Source organism: Xenopus tropicalis, chromosome 3 (assembly GCF_000004195.4).
Source record: "Xenopus tropicalis strain Nigerian chromosome 3, UCB_Xtro_10.0, whole genome shotgun sequence".
NCBI lineage: Eukaryota > Metazoa > Chordata > Amphibia > Anura > Pipidae > Xenopus > Xenopus tropicalis.
In genome coordinates this window covers 100,256,691-100,278,357 of record NC_030679.2, presented here as the reverse complement: position 1 = coordinate 100,278,357, position 21,667 = coordinate 100,256,691, and the positions used below count along the sequence as shown (strand labels likewise).

General features: G+C 39.2%; 1 protein-coding gene across 3 annotated transcripts; it reads left to right on the top strand.

Annotated features, from left to right (window-relative positions):
• The first annotated feature begins 933 nt into the window (after nt 1-933).
• Nucleotides 934-21,666, top strand: tex9 (testis expressed 9). Of its 3 annotated transcripts, none has more exons than XM_004912702.4 (13): nt 934-1,352; nt 4,004-4,037; nt 5,145-5,239; nt 5,948-6,011; nt 7,850-7,932; nt 8,810-8,858; nt 9,401-9,480; nt 12,647-12,825; nt 13,651-13,733; nt 15,229-15,402; nt 17,766-17,900; nt 19,463-19,597; nt 20,420-21,666. In XM_004912702.4, exons 1-13 carry the CDS (start codon nt 1,228-1,230, stop codon nt 20,492-20,494), a joined length of 1,311 nt encoding a protein of 436 aa, XP_004912759.2. In that variant the 5' UTR covers nt 934-1,227; the 3' UTR covers nt 20,495-21,666. The 3 variants fall into 3 exon arrangements, with proteins under 3 accessions (XP_004912759.2, XP_002940302.3, XP_031755032.1); XM_002940256.5 differs by having other exon boundaries at nt 4,001-4,037; XM_031899172.1 differs by lacking the exons at nt 934-1,352; nt 4,004-4,037 and adding an exon at nt 4,755-4,847.
• The last annotated feature ends 1 nt before the right edge of the window (nt 21,667 follows it).

Here is a 21,667-nt window from a genome sequence, read left to right as displayed (position 1 = left end):
TTTATTTATCTGTTATTTATTTGATTATTGAAACTTAGCAGTAGCGGTTGCATTTCCCACCCTAGGCTTATACTCGAGTCAATAAGTTTTTCCAGTTTTATTAGGTAAAATTAGGTACCTCGGCTTATATTCGGATCGGCTTATACTCGAGTATATACGGTAGTTAAAACAAAACTGGTTCTATTCCCATTGCTGGGTCACAAAGCTGATTCCTTACATATCACACTAAGAAATGATTCCTATGATATTGTGCTAGTGAAACAAAATAAACTTTATGTGTACTATATAAAGTATTAGTAGCTACTACTAGTAGCTCCATGTGTCTTTACACATTGGCTGACGAGATTTGTTGCCTGTGGAAAACTTGCACTACATGCGAGCGACAGATCTTCTGAAAATACCACTCCCTTCTCTAGCATTCACATTGCAGCATGTAAAACACCTTACTTATGACAATTCAGAATGATTGCTGAAAAATGTGATTTGTCACCCACATAGCGAAGAGATGTCCCAGTCTCCTCTTGTGCCATAACCATTAGCACTGCTGTTGTCACATCTCTCCCTTGTTGGTTACAGTGCCCCTGGCCATCACTGTATGTTCTGGTTTTTAACCATTAGGCCTCTGGGGGGGCTGATAATATTGTTGTATGGGGCCCTATGATTTCTGAGGGCAGCCCTGATGTAACTGGTTGTGGGGCAGGCTCTACAGCAGCACTGCTCACCTTGCCTCACAGTATATAAACTGTTTGTGGCATTTTGTCAGTGTGGCGTGATAATGTGACAAATGTGGCTTCCCACAGTTTGCAATGAATGGACAGCCGTTATCTGTCTCTTTCTTTCAGCTTGTGAACATATAGTTAATATTTCTCAGAATAAGTTATATGTGACAAAGTTGGCGCTCCAGCTGTGTATCAAGCGCTGTCTCTCAGAGATGTTGTGATGCGAAGTGCGCCTGCGTGGCTTTGGTGGCGTTCTTCTCCAGCGAACACCTAGCCGGCTGCAGAAGGACTAGGTGCTGGCAAGTCACTGAGCGCTGTTGGGTGTAAGATGGAGCTGTCTTTCTGTCTATGAGGGTCTCAAGGAAGCGATAGTTTGCGTTCGTTTCCCATCCTCCACATCTCTACCCCATCCCCGCCTTCTTTACGCCCATTCCCGCCTCTCTCACACAACCATACACATGAGTATTGGTTACCTTGTTTAACAGGATCGACCTCAGTATCAGCAATCATGGCCGGGGAACAAGCCCTTAGAAAACAGCGCTCGGGACAGCCTTCTCAGCTGCTTCCTTCTACCCCAGGGCTGCAAGGGACAGAGGCCAACGCACTGCCACAGAAGAACAAGAACCCCACCTGGTAAGTGACAACAACCACCCCCATTCCGCCTATCATTCGCTTTATTCCTAGGAAAATGCACTGCCCGAGACCTTTCATTGCAAGGCAAGATACATGACTTGCTTGGATTTGATTCATGGGTGTGTTTACATGTAGGTATGTGCAACATGTGCCAGAGCGCGTATGGGAATATTAAGGCTCTGCTTTAGTTCTGTATCGTGACGCGTGTAGCTTGTTGCCGTTCGTTTCCATGGTGAGGGGGGGGGGGAGACAGGAAATAAGGAGTTTTTGTGACTGGGAAAGGGAAGTGGCGGTGTGAGGGGAGTGAGGGGTGAAGCTGGGCTTGTGCACATGTGTAACAGGGAATGGAAGGCAGCAGAGCACAGAGGGCGGCTAAGGAGTAACTGTATATGCCTAGAAATACAATAAAATATTTTTTAATTCTGACTCACGTTTTAGTGTATGACTAAGGCACTGCTATGCCTCACCTCAGATCTATGGCTTGAGGCTGCCATATGTGACAGGCGATGTTCCCAGTGATATAAGGCTGCTGAACTCATTTAGCCGCTCACAAATAGACTTAGCATCTTCAGTGCCTGGGCATAAATATCTGTTAATGTTATTAGGAGAGAATAATGAACCCCCCCTTTAGAATGCCTTGAGTTTCTTTGCTGGAAGCTCCATATTAAAGCATACCTTTCCACAAAATACTTCTGTAAACTGGGACCTGAAAGAACAAGGGGCACCCATTCATTTTTAAAATGTTATTAGCGGAATTTAAGCGTAAAAGCAAGGTGCTCTGGTATTGTCTTGTAGGTCAAAGAAATTGATATGTACTGGGGGTGCCTATGGTTTCCACCTGTCCAGTTTTGAACCTCTGTTTCTGAGGTATCTCCTGTTTAAAACTGCCTGTCCGGATTTTAGTATTGTGAATTTGGACAAATATTGGCCCAGTCACAGCCCTCTCAAATCATATGCCCGCTTCATGCCATTACCCCTGGCAAAGGTGTTTACCTCCTCCAAGAGTATATAACCCCTTCCTTTTTAACCTTGGGTCAGTGCTCCTTTTCTGTAAAAAAGATACAAAAACAAAAACACCATTGGGCCAAGGGACTTTTGCTCTGCGAATCGTACCTCCATCTTCACACTATACCCAAGGACCCCTTGCAGCTGTCCTTGGTGTGTAGGCATCCATCTCAGTGCATTGTGCCTGAGTCTGAGCTTTCAGAAAGAGCCAGCACTACACAATAAAACTTCTTTCAGGTAACCTATTGTTTCTCTTACCATGTAACTGGAGGAGTCCCAAGCCAGACTTGGATTTCTTACTGTTGAGTGTTATCCTGATATCTACTGGGAACTGCTAGCTTGCTCCCTTCCCATGTTCTGCTGAAAGTGTGACTGAAGTTTATCAGAGCACAGGTCACATGGCTGTGGCACCCTGGGAAATGAAGAATATGGCAAGACCCATTTGACATTTCTAAATGAAATATAAACAAATGAAATATAAACAAACTTTATTTACATTTTTTAAAAATGTAAATAAATTTCAATGCAGGATTCTGCTGGAGAATTTAGACTAGAGTTCAAAGGTCCAGTCCCGTCTCAGTAGTGCTAGGCTGTAATACAGCTATAAAAATGCACTAAACTGAAGCAGATTTTTTTTTTAGGTTTTATTATTTTTTCTTTATAGTTTGTGATTTCTCAGCCTAACATGTTATCCTACTGCAAACAGTAGTAATAGTGATAATTCTAACAATATTACATTGTAATATTATAGTATACAGGTATGAGATGTTAAATTTGATATACCTGATATTTAGGTGAAATAATAAATCTGACCCTATATGAAGTCTAAACTCATTGCTAGGTATGCCAAGTGAAAACTTTAAGTTTCCAGACTGCCTGCCTAATGTAATGGCTGAGCTATATACAACTGAAGTATTGCTACTTACTACAAACAAGCATAATTCCTAATCTGTTTTATGTATGTGATAGTACAAATACTGTATGTTTTGTATGAAGGGATTTTTTAATTAAAGTTTTAAACTATAGTTTGTGGTTGGAGTTTTTTTAAAGGAGATATATTGGATTAATGGTAAAAACTCTAATTTTGTAGGCAATTATGAATAATATATGGTGCTGGTTTCACTTAGGACTAAATATTACGGTAATCCTATCTGTAAAAATGGCCCCTTTATTGGAGCTCCTTATAGATCCTATCACCTCTCTGTCGTGTTTGAAATGAAGAGTGGGCGTGTCCTAACAGTCCCTGCTAGAAGCGCAGTATGAGGGGGAGAGCCAATCACAGCCCTGCACTCACACAAGCCAAGACAGGCTTCAGTTTCCTATCAGGTCAGCCAACTGCTGATTGGTTCCTATCCTACAGTGCAGTGTACTGAGGGCCGTCGGCTTCCCTGCACATCCAGAGAATTCAGCCAGCAGGAAGTGGAACAGATGGGCGGGACTAGTGGGGTTTTGGTGGAATTTCTCAATAAATCTGAAACACAACTTTTTTAAGCACAATCCTTCTATATTTAGAGGTGTATAATTCACTGGTACATTCATAATTTTTATAGGATATGTCTCCTTTAAATGTCCACTAAACTGTTTAAATAATCGCTTTAAACAAAACAGTATAATTTTAATAGTTTTTTTCTGTATTTTTTCAGCAGCAAATCAAAACAGTCAAAGTTGGAGAGCACATTGGTGAGTAATATTTCTATATGATTTACTATGTTATGGTGGGTCATACTGTTACACTGAGGCAACAAGTATATTATTTTTTACAATTCTTAATAAAATTATAGAGTAACCAAATCAGAGAGATGTTGTGTGTTGGATCCAAACTATAATAATAGTTGTAGCCAGCAGAAGAAGCTAGAGGAAGATACTGTTGCATCCATGGAGATAACCAAGCAAATTACTGAATATGCAAGACAACAAGAGATGATTGTTATTTTTTCCCATTTCCTATTATTTACTTGTCATTTAACAGTCGTTATACATTAGGAGCTCATATGGGCACTTTTTTTGCTGTAGTTCATACAGGAGCAGTGGCCAGCTACATGGTATAGCTCCCATTTTTCCCCAGATACAGTGGCATGTTCCCAGTTATGGCCAATAAAAAGGGCAACCATTTGGGAGTTTTAACCTTGCAAGTATACTTAGTCCCTGTGAAAAAAGTATAATCTATATAGAACAGATATAAAGCAGAACATGGGCTATTGGCCTTAAAGGATATGTAAAGTCTATTTCATTGGGAGGTGCCAAAATATTAAGCACGCCCTGTGAAAAAGATTTTCCCCTAGGCTGATTCTCCTGTTAGGAGAAAACTGCACGGGCCTATTGAAGAAACAGTCTCAGCGCTGTGCCTGCATTATAATTAACTTCCTACCAGCATTCCAGGCATCCCTTGAGCAAATCCCTGTTTGGGCATGCGCAGTAGAATATACCGGCTGAGATCTACTCTACTGTACATGCACCGAAAGCCAGACGCCAAAGGAATGAAGATCTAAGGTAAGGAGATGCCAGCACAGCACCTAGGTAGTTAATTCATGGGCCGATACATTTTCTCCTAACAGGAGCACCAGCCCAAGAACCGGTGCCTAACAAGGTGGAAAACTGGGTACTGTTTATAATTATGTTACTTAAAGTGACTAACTGGGATGTTACAGATTGGATATGTATAGGTGCTTACTAGATTTGCTAAAGTGAGACCTGTGACTACAAAATTTAGGTTAGATGTTGTAACATATATGTGTGATTCTTTAATTTAACTGTGGAATTTGATTTACTATGTTTTCTTTTTAATAGGCAAAGAAAACAAAATGTGCTAATGGTCAGCCTTTACCTATGACACCCAAGAAAACCACCAAAGACAGCCTGTTAGCTAAAGAAGAAGAGTACAAGTAAGTAAATTACATGATTTGAAAGACAGGTAAAGAATGCCTCTTTGACGGTAAAGGAATCTAAAAAGTTGCTGCTGTTTTATGTACAAAGACAAAATATAAATATAAATACTGGGGTCCTTTGAACAGTTTGATGCCAAATAGGCATAGGATTACCAAAACATTTGGCATGTAGAGACCCCAAAATGAATATAGTGCACAGGTATTTTCATGGCTGACCTTGGCTACTGCAAACAAAACACAGTGCCTGTATTTCATGCATATTAACAGCTTTTAAGTTGACCTCCAGGAAACCATATATTTTTGGAAAGTGTACATACTGGTGAATTCAAAATAGATACATCTGTCTTTTTACTAAACTTGTACAAACTCTTTGCTAAAGTTAAAGCTTTTTACAAAATTGCAGCCAGGTCAGATCACACAACATAAGTTGCCCGACCTTACTAGTTCTCTTGTGGCTGAAGTAAAGCAACGCTGCAGCATTTAGTGAAAAACCTTCCCATTAGAGTAAATGTTGTTACAGCATCATATGAATACCCAACTTCCCTTGGATTTGGAATAGATTGTCAGTCCATTTACTTTTGGTAAAATAGTGTACTCCTAAATTTCTTGCCAGACTTTATTTTCATATCCTCCTTGTCCTAACAAGATTGCTATAAGACAGGGCTTTAATAATAAAGTAACAAGCAATTTTTACTTAAACTGCAGACGGTTAAATGCAGAACTGGAAGCAAAAACAGCTGAATTAGTTCGTGAAGCAGAAGAGGTGATGGTAAGTAAACTGTTCTGCCAGGAAGGTCTAAAGTGTATTTCATTTTTATTGTATTCTCGTATGTGTATTCCTTCATTTCTTTTAAAAAACACAGTCCCATCAAATGTCAGGGAACTAATCTAGAACCGATTAAAATCAGTAAAATGTTATTAGAATATGAATTAATTACTAATTGGCCTTGAATATTTTATTGTGTATATATACTGTATATTGTGGGTTGGTCTCTTAGGATCAGGTTGACTGACAACATCATGTGCCATGAATTAGCAGAAGAAAGTGGGGTGGGGGGGTCTGGGGGTCTTTTGGGGACACATATCTTTATTGCTCTGGTGGCCTTGATGAGCGACAGAAGGCTAAAACTTAAGAGGGGTCATTTGCGACCAGAAAGACGGTGTTCAAAGTGCAAAATAATGTCTTTCAGAGTACAGAGACCTGCAGCTACCCCTATAACTATTACACTGCCCCATTCTGTCTCCTAACTTGTACATCATTCAGATGGCCCTATTCTTATAGCATGCCATATTTAAGGCAATGAGGACAGGGCTGCCCACCCCTAAGGTGTTGCATATATATCCCTTATATATACACTTACCTCCAACACATAATGGGCATGGGGATGGATGTAAGGCTAATATAGAGAGAGCAAATTTACTTTCTTCAGCAAAAGTGTGTATATTAAGTTTTCAATGTCACCTGGGTCAGCTGGCCCAAATTTTCCAATTTGCTGAATGTATAAAACTGTTGCCCATTAAGCAAATATTGCTCAGGAATGCTTTCTCTTTTTTTTGGCAATGCATGAAAAATGCCCATGTCAGTGGGCCATAATTGTTAAACTGTGGAAAAAGGTGATCCAAATAATACAGTTTTAAAAATGCACAGAATCTCTTTAGGTTCCTTCCCTGTAGGTTCAACAACACTAAGGGGTCTTTTATGTCTTTTTTTGCCCAGTGAGTTGCGCCTAAAACAACTTTCATTAAAAGTATATGCTTCAGATATAACCTTCGCAATTCCATATAGTTGTGCTCTGCACTGCTTGGTCCTCTCTGCCTTCTGTCCCAAATCAAGTGCTGCTGTGCCTATTGACATAGGGCAGGGGTCCCCAACCGTTCCTTTGAGCAACATGTTGTCCCCAAGCCACTAGTTGGGGATCACTGACATAGGGGAACCAGGCAGTAGCTTCAGAGTTTCCCTCTATGCCCTGCATCAATAGAGGCAGCATACTTTCTTCTAAAGAATTGGGTGCAGACATCTCTCGTACACCGAAATTGATGGGAGCAAACACTGGTAATGATGCTAGAAGGACTTTGAAAATATTTGGTTTTTGCTTTAAAGTGCACACACAATTTTGACAAATCAAAACAGTTGTGCCAATAGCAGCGCAAGTTGCATCCAATTCAATATCCGCATTGCGGCAGTATGACGTGTGCATTTTTGGAAAAAACAGTGCATTGTGGGGGAAAAAATGCAGATTGCACTTTGCTCACTTCGTTTGGGTAAATGAATGTTCCCTTATAATGATTATTAAAGCCTTCTTTCTTTGGAGCTTCTACATCTACTGATCTTTTGCATAATTTTCAGGCATTCATATTCCCTACTTTTACAGCCAACAATCTATTTGTATGCGTGTTTCTATGGAGTTGTGACATGTGTACATTAAGGCTATACACTTAAATTGGGTATATATTATTTACACACATGTGAATGCATATGTTCTCCAAATGACCCTCTGTCTCTTAAAAATAATTACAGTGAAATAAGAGAAATTATATTGTAATTGTATGTGTGTATTTTTATTTTTTTTTTGTTTAAACATTAATTTATTTCATCCCTGAATACAGCGGGAACAACAAGAACTTTTGTCAAAACCAGCACTAACTCAGGTTCTGCTGTTTGATGAAGATGATGATGATGTAAACCTAAGGTAAGTTAGGAATTATGTATTTTTATCTAGATGATTTTTATGAGAAGGATTAGAGCTTATAACTATATATAGATCCAGGATGCTTTGGCTAAACTGTGCAAGCATGTGCCAAAGCCCTTAACATGACAGTGTGACCTGTAAGAGTCTTTAACAAAAGAAAGCCGACACGAAAAGACAACCTATCAGCGCAATGAAACTACAATTGTACACAGACCTGGGGGGTCTGGATTCCCAAACGTTCCTCTGTTACCTAGCAGTTAAATTAACCACAGTATGGTGGTGGGCCCTCTCCAGCTTCAGACAATCCAGCAACCAGCCTACAAGTTCAAAGGAACTCAAAAATAAGCTATATTGAGGTTGCCCCTACACAAACAAAGCTACCCTAGTCATGCATGAAACAGTCTGGATGTGGAACACAGCCTTAAACTTCGAGTCATTGCTCATGCTACACCCCCTCTGGTACACTTCTAAATTACCACACCTTCTAACAATACCAGATCCACAACCGTGGGCTCCCTAAATATTAAATATGCTTAGGATATCATCCAAGATTTGGGTATAAAGAGCTTTGATTTGATATGTGCTCACACGCTCCCCAATACAATGTTTTTTCGCTACCTCCAGCTGAGTCATGCAGTACAAGCCCAATATCCAAGCCACTTTTTACCTTCTATGCCCACCTGATCCAGGCCGAATGATTGTAAGCTACCCAGACTCCTTGAGCAGTGGAAAAGAGACATCCCCACATTTGACTACTTGGTCTCAGCCAGGGATAGACTGGTACAATTTAAATCCTTGCAGAGATGACAACCTATACAAAGCATGAATTATACAGTATACATTATATTTATACCTTTTTTTTCTTTTGGAACTCTAGAAAGTTGCTTTCTCCAGAGGTGCCAACTTTAACACTTTCACATGTCAAGGTAATTCAGTAAGTTTTTTTTTTCCTGTTACATTAAATAAATAAAGAAAAGCACCCATATGATTATGGAGATTAGGAAGGAGCACAAGTTTGGAAACAGAAGAAAGCAACATGCAAATTAGAGAGAACCTTTAATAACACTATAGACAATAACACTATAGGCAGTGCATGCCTGTTACCACCTGTTTCTGCTTTTAAAAATTTCTTAAAAATACTATCTGTTACCACCAGTATCTGCCATAGACAGATCTTTTCCTATTAATTGTAGTAAGAAACAGTGACAGTGGCACAACAGTAGTTAAAACGACTCATTTGCCATAGATCAGGTGCTAAAATCGAAGTTCAAGTATATTTGGTTAGACTGTTTAACTGTGGTAAGCAATGATGGCTTGAAAAGAACCCGCAAATATACTGGAAAGAGTTTTATCCATGTGCAGACATAAGTCATTGCAACAAACCGTTGGAAAAGCTACTTGTGTATAAACTTGTAATATTTTTGTAATTTTTTTCTTTTGCATATTTGGTGGTTACTTGACATTACAGAACCATAGCAAACTTGATACAAAGTCATCAGTTCTGAGCAGGCCTCCTTCTGCAAATAAAGGGAAGAAGTCCATTTCCAGGTAGCAATGTCATTTATTTTTTAACATGATTTTTTTTTAAATTGAATATTTCATGGGATTAATGACCATTGTAAAGTAAGCATCTTTTGATTTGTTAAGGCACGCTGACATAGATTTTCAGTACTTCTTTGCCACACCAGCTGTGTAAAGTGCCATTTATAGTTTTGTTCAGCTAGCCACGCTCCAGTGACTACATGTCGTGACCCATGGACTACAATTTCCTGATGGCTACTCGTAATCTTATAAATCCAATTGGAGGCCTGTTATAATGATATGGAGATTGTTTCCTGCCTGTGGTAGAAACAGTAGCTGCTTATGCAAGACTTAAAATCATGACAAACTTGCCATTTTGATTGCTCTGCTGAGGGCACCAATGCCTGTTTTGGTGGGATCATGGCAGTCTGTAGTCCAGTTTGGGTCAAGTAGCTTTGTTATGATCACAAGTATTTCCATTAGACAAATCCATAGAGATATTAACCCTTTCACTGCCAGCTGTTTTGGACCAAAGTGGAACTTCTACTGCCAGACAGTTTTAAAACATTTTGCACTGTTTCACTTTAGGGGCCTTTCCTCGGGGGGACTTTTAGTTTACCCTGGAAAACAATATATTGTTTTTTTCAGGACAAACTAAGCTTTCAAAATATGGTAGAATTTTGGTGTAATTCCAATTTTGTAACAAGATATAGGTCTCTAAAAGTCTAAAAATTTTTAAAAAAATCATATTTTTCATACTATAAACACACATACCAGAAACAAAAATTATTTTATGCACAAAAATACAACTGATTTGGAAAATCCCATGTCTCCTGAAAGTATAAGCCTAGGGTTTCGCGCGCAACGGATGCCAGACACATCCGTTGCCATATGCCAGGTTTTATTGAATGTTTCATAAAGATTTGTGGAGGATTTTATTAACTTTCCCAATGGAGCAGTCTCCATGTGTCAAGTTATCAAAAAAAGGAAAGAAAGAAAAAAAGTGATAAATGATCATGTTAACATTGAACAGCCCTGCTGCAATGTTATTCGAATGTTTCTCCCAATGGCTTACTTGCAGCCTCATTGCATGTACATAAAGCTACAAGAGAACAACATGACCTCATTAGAAAATATGGCTTTAATGAAAGCCAGAATATAAACTCAAACTCCTGGGCTGTTGGGGGCCCTGTACTAGCTTAAAAAATGAGTTTTACTGTGGTGTATGTTAGAATATGGTTTTGGTTTAGAATGAAACAAAATAAGAATAGGAAGTTAATAATGATACCTGCTTAGATTTGAAGCAACACTTTCTTTAGCGCAGCTTACTGATCAGCAGCTCCAACGTTGATTTGCAGTTCCTAGCGAATAGATAGTGGCACTCGTCCACCCCCCCCTAATTCAGAGCAACACTTTCACTATTGTGTTATAGGATCTTATTAATATATTACATCCTAAAAGGTTCCAGATAAAAATCTAATATAGGATGTTATTAATATATAACATCTTAAAAGATTCCAGATAAAAAATCTTTCCCAGATTTTGCTGTCAGCCTTTTTATAGAGTGACGTTCTGTCAGACCTCCCTCATACATTATATATTTGTATCTCAAAAAACGAGTGCTGCACTTAGCATCTGTCCCCCCCGTCAGACTGTACCGCGCTTACTGATCAGCAGCACCAACGTTGATTTTCAGGTCCATAGAGAATAGATAGCGGCACTCGTTCATTCGTCCGCCCATCCATGGGGGGGTGCGCGTGTATCGTGCGCACTGACAGAGGAGTGAAGTGTGCACGCAACCCCCCCCCCCCCGGATGGCCGGACGAACGAAAAAGGCTGACAGCAAAATCTGGCAAATTGTTTTTTATCTGGAATCTTTTAAGATGGAGAGGCAGCCCTATCCTTCCTACCTGAACTATGGAAGTACTGGTCTCCTTTGCACCCTGCACCCACTTGAGCTCTCTGACAGGCACTACTGAATGATCCAGGGGGGGTGCGCGCGAGGAGTGAAGTGTGCGCACCCCCCCCCCCAGGATGGCCGGACGAACGAGTGCCGCTATCAATTCTCTATGGACCTGCAAATCAACGTTGGCGCTGCTGATCAGTAAGCGCGGTACAGTCTGCAGGTACAGTCTGACGGGGGGAGGGGGGCGGATGCCGGACATTTCAAATCAATATACTCGAGTATAAGCCGAGGGTGACTTTTTCAGCACATATACTCGGCTTATACTCGAGTATATACGGTAGTTTTATGGAGATTTCTCACTTGTATAGGTCAAAAACTCCCAGCAGTACACTACCAAATTTCCAAAGCACTGCTTCAGAAAGCTGCATACTTTAGATTTCAAGGCCAAAACTTCCACTAACAGAAGGTTTATCCCAGAAAATTACACATTTCTGGAAAGAACAGATTTTGGGGAATACAGAATACACTGTCTGTCTACTCCAAACTATCAAGTCACAATGCTTTCCTAAAATTATAGGTTTTTATCAAAATTTGTGAAGTTTTTAAAAAATCGCTTAAAAAAAAATCGCCCTGCGCGTGAACGCTAATGTGCATGCGCAAGCGCCAAACTTAGAACTCCCATGCGTAGCAGTGGGGAGAGGTCCCCATTGCTCCGCATGGGAGCAAAATTTTAAAATTTGCCTGCGACGGGGCGACATGCCGCCCTTGTGTTTGTGCCGCCCTTGTGTTTGTGCCGCCCTAGGCCCGGGCCTTTGTGTCCTCGCCACAAATCCGGGCCTGCATGTAGGCGCCATCTCTGTGCGTTGTGCCTGATCCTGAGCTTTCAGAAAGAGCCATTGCTACACATTAGAACTGCTTTTTAGACCACCTATTGTTTCTCCTACTCCCATGTAACTGGAGGAGTCCCAAGCCTGACTTGGATTTCTTACTATTGAGTGCACTTCTGATTTACTGGGAGCTGCTATCTTGCAACACTGAGCACTTGCAGCTATAGTTAAGTTTAGTGGGTGTGCAAAAGCACATAGAAATAAAATGTGAAGATACAGAGAGTAAGGTAATTTTTGTAGTTGTTGGACTATAAAATTGATATACATAACCTTGAGATCTGATGCCCAATTAAGGGTCTGCATTTATTTTATACCCTGCTGTTGAAATTTCCAATGCACTTAGAGGTTTAAACATTTAAGCTTATGTGTAATTATCATCATTGCAATGTTTTATTTTTAGGGCTAGACCAAGAACTACAGACACACAAGCAGCTGACAATGTTGCAATCCCAATTGACATAACAGATTTCTCTCTTGCAAAAACTATTAGTAAGATTGAATGTGATCTGGAGAAAGGGCAACTTCCTGAGAACCCTGAGGATGATATAATTCCAGGAATGAATAATGAAATTGGAGCAGGTATGAATGCCAATTACTTTTTAAGGCCCATTGCCATGGCTGTACTTACCATATGCACACTTGAGCACCTATGAATAGGGCAGCAGCGTAAAAAAAATTCTCCCCTGTCAGATACTTGCCGGCTAAATCTGGCTGTGGGGCTGCTGGTGGTGGTGGGGTGTCTGAATATCTGTGATTGGCACAAGTACAGTGCCAGCAGGTCTTTTTGTGCATGCACTGATCGAGGGCTGAGGTGTTTGCTGGTGCCTAGGGAGGCACTGGGCTGAAATACAGCCCATATGAGCAGTTTTCCCAGAGTTTTCTATAAAATAGATGCTCAAAAATATTTTTCACCTGATTATCCATTACTATGTATCCACAATTTTTTTTAAATTTGTTTATTCTCAGGGGATCCATAATAAGCGAGGAATCAGTTTTGTAACAAATTGTTTTAGAAGTAGTTGCTCATTTTATTGTACTGAGGGGATCATGATGTCACGATGTCCCAAACTTGGCATAAATTATGGCTATTGTGATGGTGACACCGTTTGTAACATAATTGTGGTCACTGTGCCAGTTTAGCATACATAAATGAAAAATGAGCTAATAGAAACACTGACTGTTGCTTCTAGGTCTCTGTTCAGGGAGAGGGTGCTTGTAATTTTATAGATGGTAAGACATATGTAAATATGTCTTACCATCTATAAAATGACAAGCTTTGAACACAAAGCAACATATTTTTCATATAATCATAAATTTCATGTTTGGATTGTTACATGGTAGTATCCTAATAAGTTTTGTCTCATTGCGAATCAACACATTTGGATGAATGCTTGAACTTTACAGAAGCACAGATAAGATTTATGAAAGCAAAGCTGCGAGTCATGCAAGAAGAGCTGGATAGCATTACTCATGAATGCAATAAGAAGGTAACAGCTTTTTTTTTTTTACATGCTTGTCACCTTAAGGTAACATGAAGGACAATATAAAACCTATGGGCATTGCATTTAAACTATGCTATATATTTTAAAGGAGAAGGAAAGATAAAAATTACTGGGGGTTTCAAATGTTAGGCACCACCCCAGTGATTGAAATTGCCCCGGGCTGGTCTTCCTGTTAGGAGAAAACCACACCAGCCCAGGGTAGCTGTGAGGGAGTGATCTTCTTCCTTCTGCTGTCTTAACGCCATTTGCTCATGCGCAGTAGAACGAAAAGCCAAACTTTTCCTATAACCGGAGCACCAACCTGGGGTAAAATGTAAGTGATTACAATCACTGGGGGGTGCCTAAGATTTGAAACCCCCCAGTGACTTTTAATTTCCATTCTCCTTGAATAGACTGGCCAAACCATCAGACTCTTCCTTAAATGTAAATTTAAACAGTTCCTATACAAACCAGCATCAAGCCAGTAAAGCAAATTTCATGAAGCAGAAGGGTCTCTTAGCTTTCTTAAACTACTACAGGTGTTATATCACACGGGTGGGTAGGTAAGGCTCATTGTATAAGTTTTATTTTCTTTCAGGCTAGAAACTCTTTATGTGTTTTTCTGCCTACAGAAATCCACCTGTACCAGTAGTATCAGGCTATAATTTAAATTATATGATGGAATGTCTAGATTCGGAATGTTTACCCCCAGAGGAGAAGTTAGTCATCTATTTAATTTTCCCTTTTATTTGAAACCATTTGCATATTTATTATAACACCTTTCTTTACTGTCAAGTTGTTTACTTTAAATATGATCATTATAATATATAGCATGAAAAGCAATAAAAAACCCACAAATCTTGAATCTTGGCATTGATCTAAATTAAAGCACAGATAAATCTTTTCTAAAACATAGAGGCATAAGTTTCTCTTTGAATCTGCTAAGCAAACAAGTTCATATTTGAAATAAGTTTTACAGTAATAATTTTATCAATGTGTGCAAATTGTTTTTTTCTCAGTCAATTCATCAATTCTCCCTTATGTCTAGTACATGTATATATACATACAGGTACAGGTATAGGGATCGTTATCTGGAAACCCATTATCCAGAAAGTTCTGAATGAATTACGGGAAGGCCATCTCTCATAGACTCCATTTTAATCAAATAATTTTAAATTATTTCCTTTTTTTTCTGTAATAATAAAACAGTACCTTGTACTTGATCCCAACTAAGATATAATGAATCCTTATTGGAGGCAAAACAATCCTATTGGGTTTATAAAATGGTTAAACAATTTTCTAGAATTTAGGTATAGAGACCCAGATTAAAGAAAGACCTGTTATCTGGAAACCACGAGTCCCAAGCATTCTGGATAACGGGTTCTATAGCTGTATAACTTCTGAAAGTAACCAGCTTAATGATAGGTGAACAGTTAAACTAGTGTGAAAATGTTTCCAAGGTGAGAAGTATTTTTATATCTATGTTTGTTTGGGATGATAGGATGATGAAAATCACAATCTAACATCAAGACTAAAAGAAGTGGAGGAGGATCGTGCACGGCTACAGAGATCTGCCAACATACAGCAGACTCAGGCTGAGAAGTATAAAGCTTTATCTGAAGAGGCAAATAAAAAAAGTGATGGTTTACAGCATCAGCTCTCTTCATTAGAGAAGGTACATTGGATTTTCCATTTCCACTCTTAATGGTTCCTAGGCTTTGTTCACTCTGCTGGTTGAATTTAGAAAGGTTGTGTCTAATTCCAGCACCAGAAAATGGTAATGTTTAGAAAGATGACATGCAGTTTCATTGTAATTCTGTCTTGTGAAATTTATAGCTTTTTTTCTTCTCAGGTCAGACCTAAGTTGCAGCAGGTTGAAATACCAGACATCTGTCATATCTAACTGGAACCAATTAATATAAATAAAAGCTTAGACAAAAGATACCATGAAATCCAAGATATTACTTTATTAGCATTCACTTTGATGAAGCCTCAGAGTGCCCATAATACAGGGGTTGGCAAACTACGGCCCGCGGGCCACATCCGGCCCCTTGGCCTTTTTAATCTGGCCCGCCAACGGCGCCAAGTCTCATCACGCGAGACTTGGTGTCATTGGCGGGCCGGAATTAAAAAGACGAAGGGGGTGTAACGCTGGCCCTGCCCGCCCTGGCCCGGGGGTAAGTAAATGTGGCCCGTGAGCCAAAAAGTTTGCCCACCCCTGCCATAATATAATGCTCTGGCAAGTTGTTTACTTTCCAAGTGTTGTTCGGTTAACCCTTGCACAGGGCTAAATATATTGTCCTATGGAAAAACGTAACTTTCTTGCATCTGTAATTATAAATAACACCTTATTGGTTTTTGTAGCTTCTGCCTTAGTCTTTATTCATTGTTAAAGGAAAAGTAACACTAAAAATTTTAAAGTAAAAACTGTATTCTACCCTGCCCCAATAATTGCCCTATCCTGCAAACCATTTAGTATTTTGAATGCTTTATTAGAAAATACCTGTTAAAACTTGGCTTCCGGTCATTTAAAAAAAGGCGATACGGCGATGCAGGGGAAGCATCCACTATGCAATGATTGATTGATCTATCCTAGCCTGACTCCTTCCTATACAGAAGGAAGGCTAGGATCGATCAATCAATCGCCGCATAGTGGATGCTTCCCCTGCATCGCTGTATCGCCTTTTATCAAATAACCGGAAGCCAAGTTTTAACAGGTATTTTCTAATAAAACATTCAAAATACTAAATGGTTTTCAGGATAGGGCAATTATTGGGGCAGGGTAGAATACAGTTTTTAACTTAAAATTTTTAGTGTTACTTTTCCTTTAACAAATATTGTCTTGTGTGTTTAGCACTACAATTATCCGTCTTGACAGTCTCATTGCCCTACCAGAATTTTTGTGTTACTCACTGTTAAATCTCTTTCTCTTCAATCATTTGCGTGACAAAGGAACAGTGGGGTATAGCTGCTACCGCTAGGAGGCAGGACACAACCATAAAAGAAATATAACGCCTCCTCCGGCACTAGTTTGTCCCACTGTGTCAAGTTGAGAGTGAGTGGGAAACACTGGAGACTATTTCCTGTGGTGCTTGAACAGGGCCTTAGAAGAGTCTGATAGGGTCTCGGTTTTTTGCAGATGAAAAGTCTTGAATACAGACGTAATAAGAGAGTTGATCACCTTGGACAAGGGTTTAGGAGTGTCCTCGTTTTCTTGGTCAGAGTCAGGGTGGTCCATTGGAGATGGAGCAGGAGCTGGGAGATCCAAGATCGGGTCTGAGGGTTTGCAGCTAGAGCCAAGGGATCCTTGTAATCTGATGGGAGACGCTTGCTGCATCTGGTACACATCAGGATTTTGATAGGTGCTGTGGATGGGGCTACCCTAGTAAAAAGATTTTTTTTTTTTTGGCTATATGGACTTTAAAGTGATACCTGATACCTGTCTGGGAGGAAAAGCAGAGCTGTGAACTCCAGCAGTAAAGCAGCGTGTCCCAGATAGAACCTGATGGTAGACTCTTGCTGCTCACGTATAGGTACTGGGTGGATACTGTCCTTCAGCCTGAGGAGGGAATATGATTTAACTGACAAGTCAAAAAAGTGCTACCTAAAAGGCCATCTGTATCTGACAACCCATAATGCCATGTCTTCATCTACTTGCAGTTTAGTTGTGGTGACGCTACAAGTGACTCCTACTAATATATTACTTTTTTTTTTTATTTAGGGCTCATTTTCTAACATTGGACAAATGTGTACTTGAGCACTAACTTATGGCAACCATCACATTTTTACTATCATTATCCTTCTTGCAATTGAATGTACAATGCTTATTATTGATTGGTTGCTATAGGTTACTGCCAAGGTCAAAATGTACCCACTGTTAGGAATCACACCTAAAGAAGTTTTTGCAGTACTCCTAGAATCGTTGCCCTTTTTCATAAATCCATGTGCCTCAGAGATGCAAAGAGTATCTTTTATTGAGGAATCTGCATTTTTCTACTTGCTGCAGTTTCCTAGAACCACTTTCTCTCTTTTATCCAGGAAGTGGAGAATTTCAAGCGAATACAGAAGCAGTCTGCATCCAGTCAGAGTGCCACTGAGGTTCGTTTGAACAGGGCTCTGGAGGAGGCTGAAAAGTACAAAATGGAGCTTAATAAACTGAAACAAAGTAACAAGGTATGTTAATTTTCCTTACTGCCCCTGTTGCACAAAATTGCCTATACTATTACATAGTGATCTCAAACAAGTTGTTAAAAGGTGTTTAGCTTTTTTTTTATGTCAACAGTGTTGCTGAAATTGGCACAGAAAACTAACCTACTTAGCTTGGGTTTTGTTACAGTAACTAAGGTTGTTTCTCTTTATTTCTAATTCTATTTAATGTATAAGTAATTCAGTACAGAGAAGCAAGGTAAGTATAAGGTTAGAACTATTTCTTTAATAGCAAGAGATTGAGCCATATCCCTGTGGTACCCATGCAGACTGGGAAGGGTTTACATATTTACTGGTGGTTTCTAGTTCAGGTATAGGATCCCTAGAAATCAGTTATCCAGAAAGCTCCGAATTACGGAAAGCCCATCTCCCATAGACGCCATCTTAATCAAATAATTCAGAATTTTAAAATTGATTTCCTTTTTCTCTGTAGTAATAAAACAGTACCTTGTACTTGACCCCAACTAAGATACAATTAATCCTTACTGGATGCAAAACAATCCTATTGGGTTTAATTAATGGTTTATTGATTTTTTAGTAGACTTAAGGTATGGAGATCCAAATTACAGAAAGACCCCTTATCCTGAATACCCTTGGTCCCGAGCATTCTGGATAAAGGGTCCTATGCTTGTATTTTATTCCAAGAAGACTTCAGTGTAGTCTAATGGCTAATGTCTTTACAGGAGGTCTTCTGTACTAGAGACATGCAATTCACTATGTATTATTATCCACAATGCTAAATTTCCCAGAATGCCAGCATAATTACACAGGCTGAAATCATGTACAATATTTTTGTTGCAAAGATTTACTAGGTTTAGTAAAGTTTTGATTAATTAACTTCACATTAATGAAAATTCTCTTTTCTCTGGTATAATTTAATTTCTGTTCTCCAGCTGAAATTCTCCAGTGAATATTGGCGAGAGAAATTTATTCAGGTTGAGGCTGGGGAGTTGCCAATATAAATATAGAGCAGTTACTTTTGTATTTCATTATCTGTCACCTCCTCCATCCAATATCCCAAATATTTAATTTATATGTGGCATACATTTTCTAGCAAATTTTCTCCACTAAAATTGTATGTGAATTTTCACCTGGAATAAAATCACCACATTTCTCTCTAAAAAGTGTTCAAATGAGTGTGCAAATTGAGGTGAAATTTGGTGAAATTGACAAGAAGAAAATGTACACTTTGGTAAATATGTTTTAGTGTGGCCCTTATTCCTTTTTTGCTATCCATGCACTGTACAGCTGTGTACATATCTAGTTTTCTTTATGTGTGCTTACCTAGTATTTTCAATATTGTTGGTAAGATGTTTGCCTAAACAAGGGAGCATAGAACCCTAAAATCTACCATTGTAATTGCAACAGAAAATAACTTACTTTAAAGCAGAACAGCATCTTGAGTTGTCAACTCATGTCGAAAGAATGTAGAAACACTTATACAAATAGTGAATAGGACAGCTTAATTATTATTAATAGGCTAACTGACAGCCAGTTGACAGGTTTTACTAATATTTTACTCTCTTTAGGATACTGCCAACCAAGAGAGGAAAAAGATTGAGGAACTAAGACTTGAAAACCAGAAGCTGGAGAAGCAGAAAGCAGAGCTGATGGCTGGATTTAAGAAACAGCTCAAATTAATAGACATTTTAAAAAGACAAAAGGTAAGTGAATAAGCGAAATGAAAAGAAAGCCCTGCAGTGCATGTTCCAAAGCCTGTGATGGGATGTAGCCAGGCCATTTTTTTTCTTGTCCTTGTTTGCAAGAAGAAACTGATAAATCCCACGGAAACAGAATGGATATGCAATTTCCTTGTGATGCTATAAAGTTGACTGGGGATGTGAGTTTAGCAGTGTCAGTCCAACTGTAGTATTGTGCAACTTTGTTAGTTTTGTTAATGAAAAGATTACTGCAGATCTTAATCATCTGGTTCCTTAAGCTGGCCATACACGTGGCGTGATGAAACATCGTCAGATCCGCCACACACCATTCAGGGCTGAATCGGCAGGTAAGGAGGTAGAAACAATAGGATTTCTACCTCCTTCTGCCGATTCAGCGCTGAAGGGAGATTTTGGTCAGGCACCTTCTTTGGCGCCCGATCAAAATTTTCCAACTGGTCCGATCGGCGAGTCGGCCGATATCAGCAGCTTCCTGCGATATCTGTCGACTGCCCGACATACCATACACGCACCGAATATCGTACGAAACGAGGTTTCGTACAATATTATCGGTGCGTGTATGGCCACCTTTACACTGAATACAAGGACATCTGAATTTGCAGGGTAAAGGAGCTTGATGTTCTGCTAAACATAGCAAATAAAATACCAAATGCCAATCTCCTTCCAGACAGGCTTACAGTAATGTTACTACACTCTTTGTTACAATTCGCAAAACAATTATTTTGCTTTTCTGTGTATTATAGGGTTAGTTATAAATATATTAATGCTTCTTTCAAAGCCAATACTGATCGTTTGTGTTTTGTTTAGATGCATATTGAGTCTGCAAAGATGCTTTCCTTCACAGAAGAAGAATTTATGAAGGCATTGGATTGGGGGAATTAACTGGCTTTGTTGCAATTCACTTGGACTATAGTAACAAACATTATTTGTCAATTATCTTATATCTTTACAAAAGGCAATATTCTTTTTCATGATTTAGATCAGGGCGATTAAACATTTTTCCCATCTCCAACTTCCTGAACAGCCACAGTTGCAGTATAAGCACAGAGCAAGTTACTTCTATTATCGGTTATTTTGTTGAGTTTTGTTTTAAGAAATCATATATTATTGTTACTTTCAATGTACAAGTTTAAAATAGCCCAGAAAGACCAAATCTAACAGTGTGCAGAAGATGTCAGCAGTAATGTCACAACAGAACTCTACTCAACTGTAAAATGGAGATTAAAATGAATAAAAATATTTTTTGTGATCATGAGAATAACCATGTTTTCCAAAGAATTATCTGTTGATATACTGCTACTCCATACAGCTCTTCATTCCTGTGCACTCTACAACATACATACTTCCTAGCTAATTAAAATACCCAGGGCTGTATTTATATACTGGCACCAGTGGGCTGTGCCTAGGTGGCAGCTTTATTGGGTTGGCCAAAGGGCACCTATTATATATATATATATATATATATATATATATATATATATATATATATATATATATATAAAAAAAGCTTACAACTCTCCCCCCCCTCGGACACTTGTTGTTAAATATGTGCCAGTCACCAAAGGGGAGGGCAGATGGCAAGTGTCAAGGGTAGCACTGGTCATACATGCCACCTTATGTCATGATTGTTTGCTACCTCCATGCAGCATCTGCAGAGAAATTTTAGAGAGTAATTGCAGCAGTTGTTTGTTTCTTCCTAAAACTGGCTTCATTGTTTCCAGACCAGAATGGTAAAAATAATCATCAGTTACAGGAGTGGGGTTGCCAGCTAATCTCTCTCTTAAACCAGACATAAATAATGCAAGCTGCATAGCAAATAAGCAGTTTGTTTAAGGATAAACAAAAATTCCCTCTATAATTTTGTTGCATTCTACAGTGTTTGCCGAGTATCCGCACAGTATGAGGATTCCATGTGTTCTTCTTCAAAGACTAAGCTGCTGACAGATTTTCCTAATATACAGCTATGCATGGTGGTGGGGCAGCCACCTGTAAATGTTGGTCTGGAGTGTGAGATGCAAGAGAAACATGTATAAAAAAAATAAAACGGATATACAT

Coding starts and splice junctions, on each gene's coding strand:
- tex9 (XM_002940256.5), top strand. CDS start 1,228: ATGGCCGGGGAACAAGCCCTTAGAAAACAGCGCTCGGGACAGCCTTCT. Junction 7,933..8,809: donor GATGATGATGTAAACCTAAG/GTAAGTTAGGAA, acceptor TTGGAACTCTAG/AAAGTTGCTTTCTCCAGAGG. Junction 12,826..13,650: donor GAATAATGAAATTGGAGCAG/GTATGAATGCCA, acceptor TGAACTTTACAG/AAGCACAGATAAGATTTATG.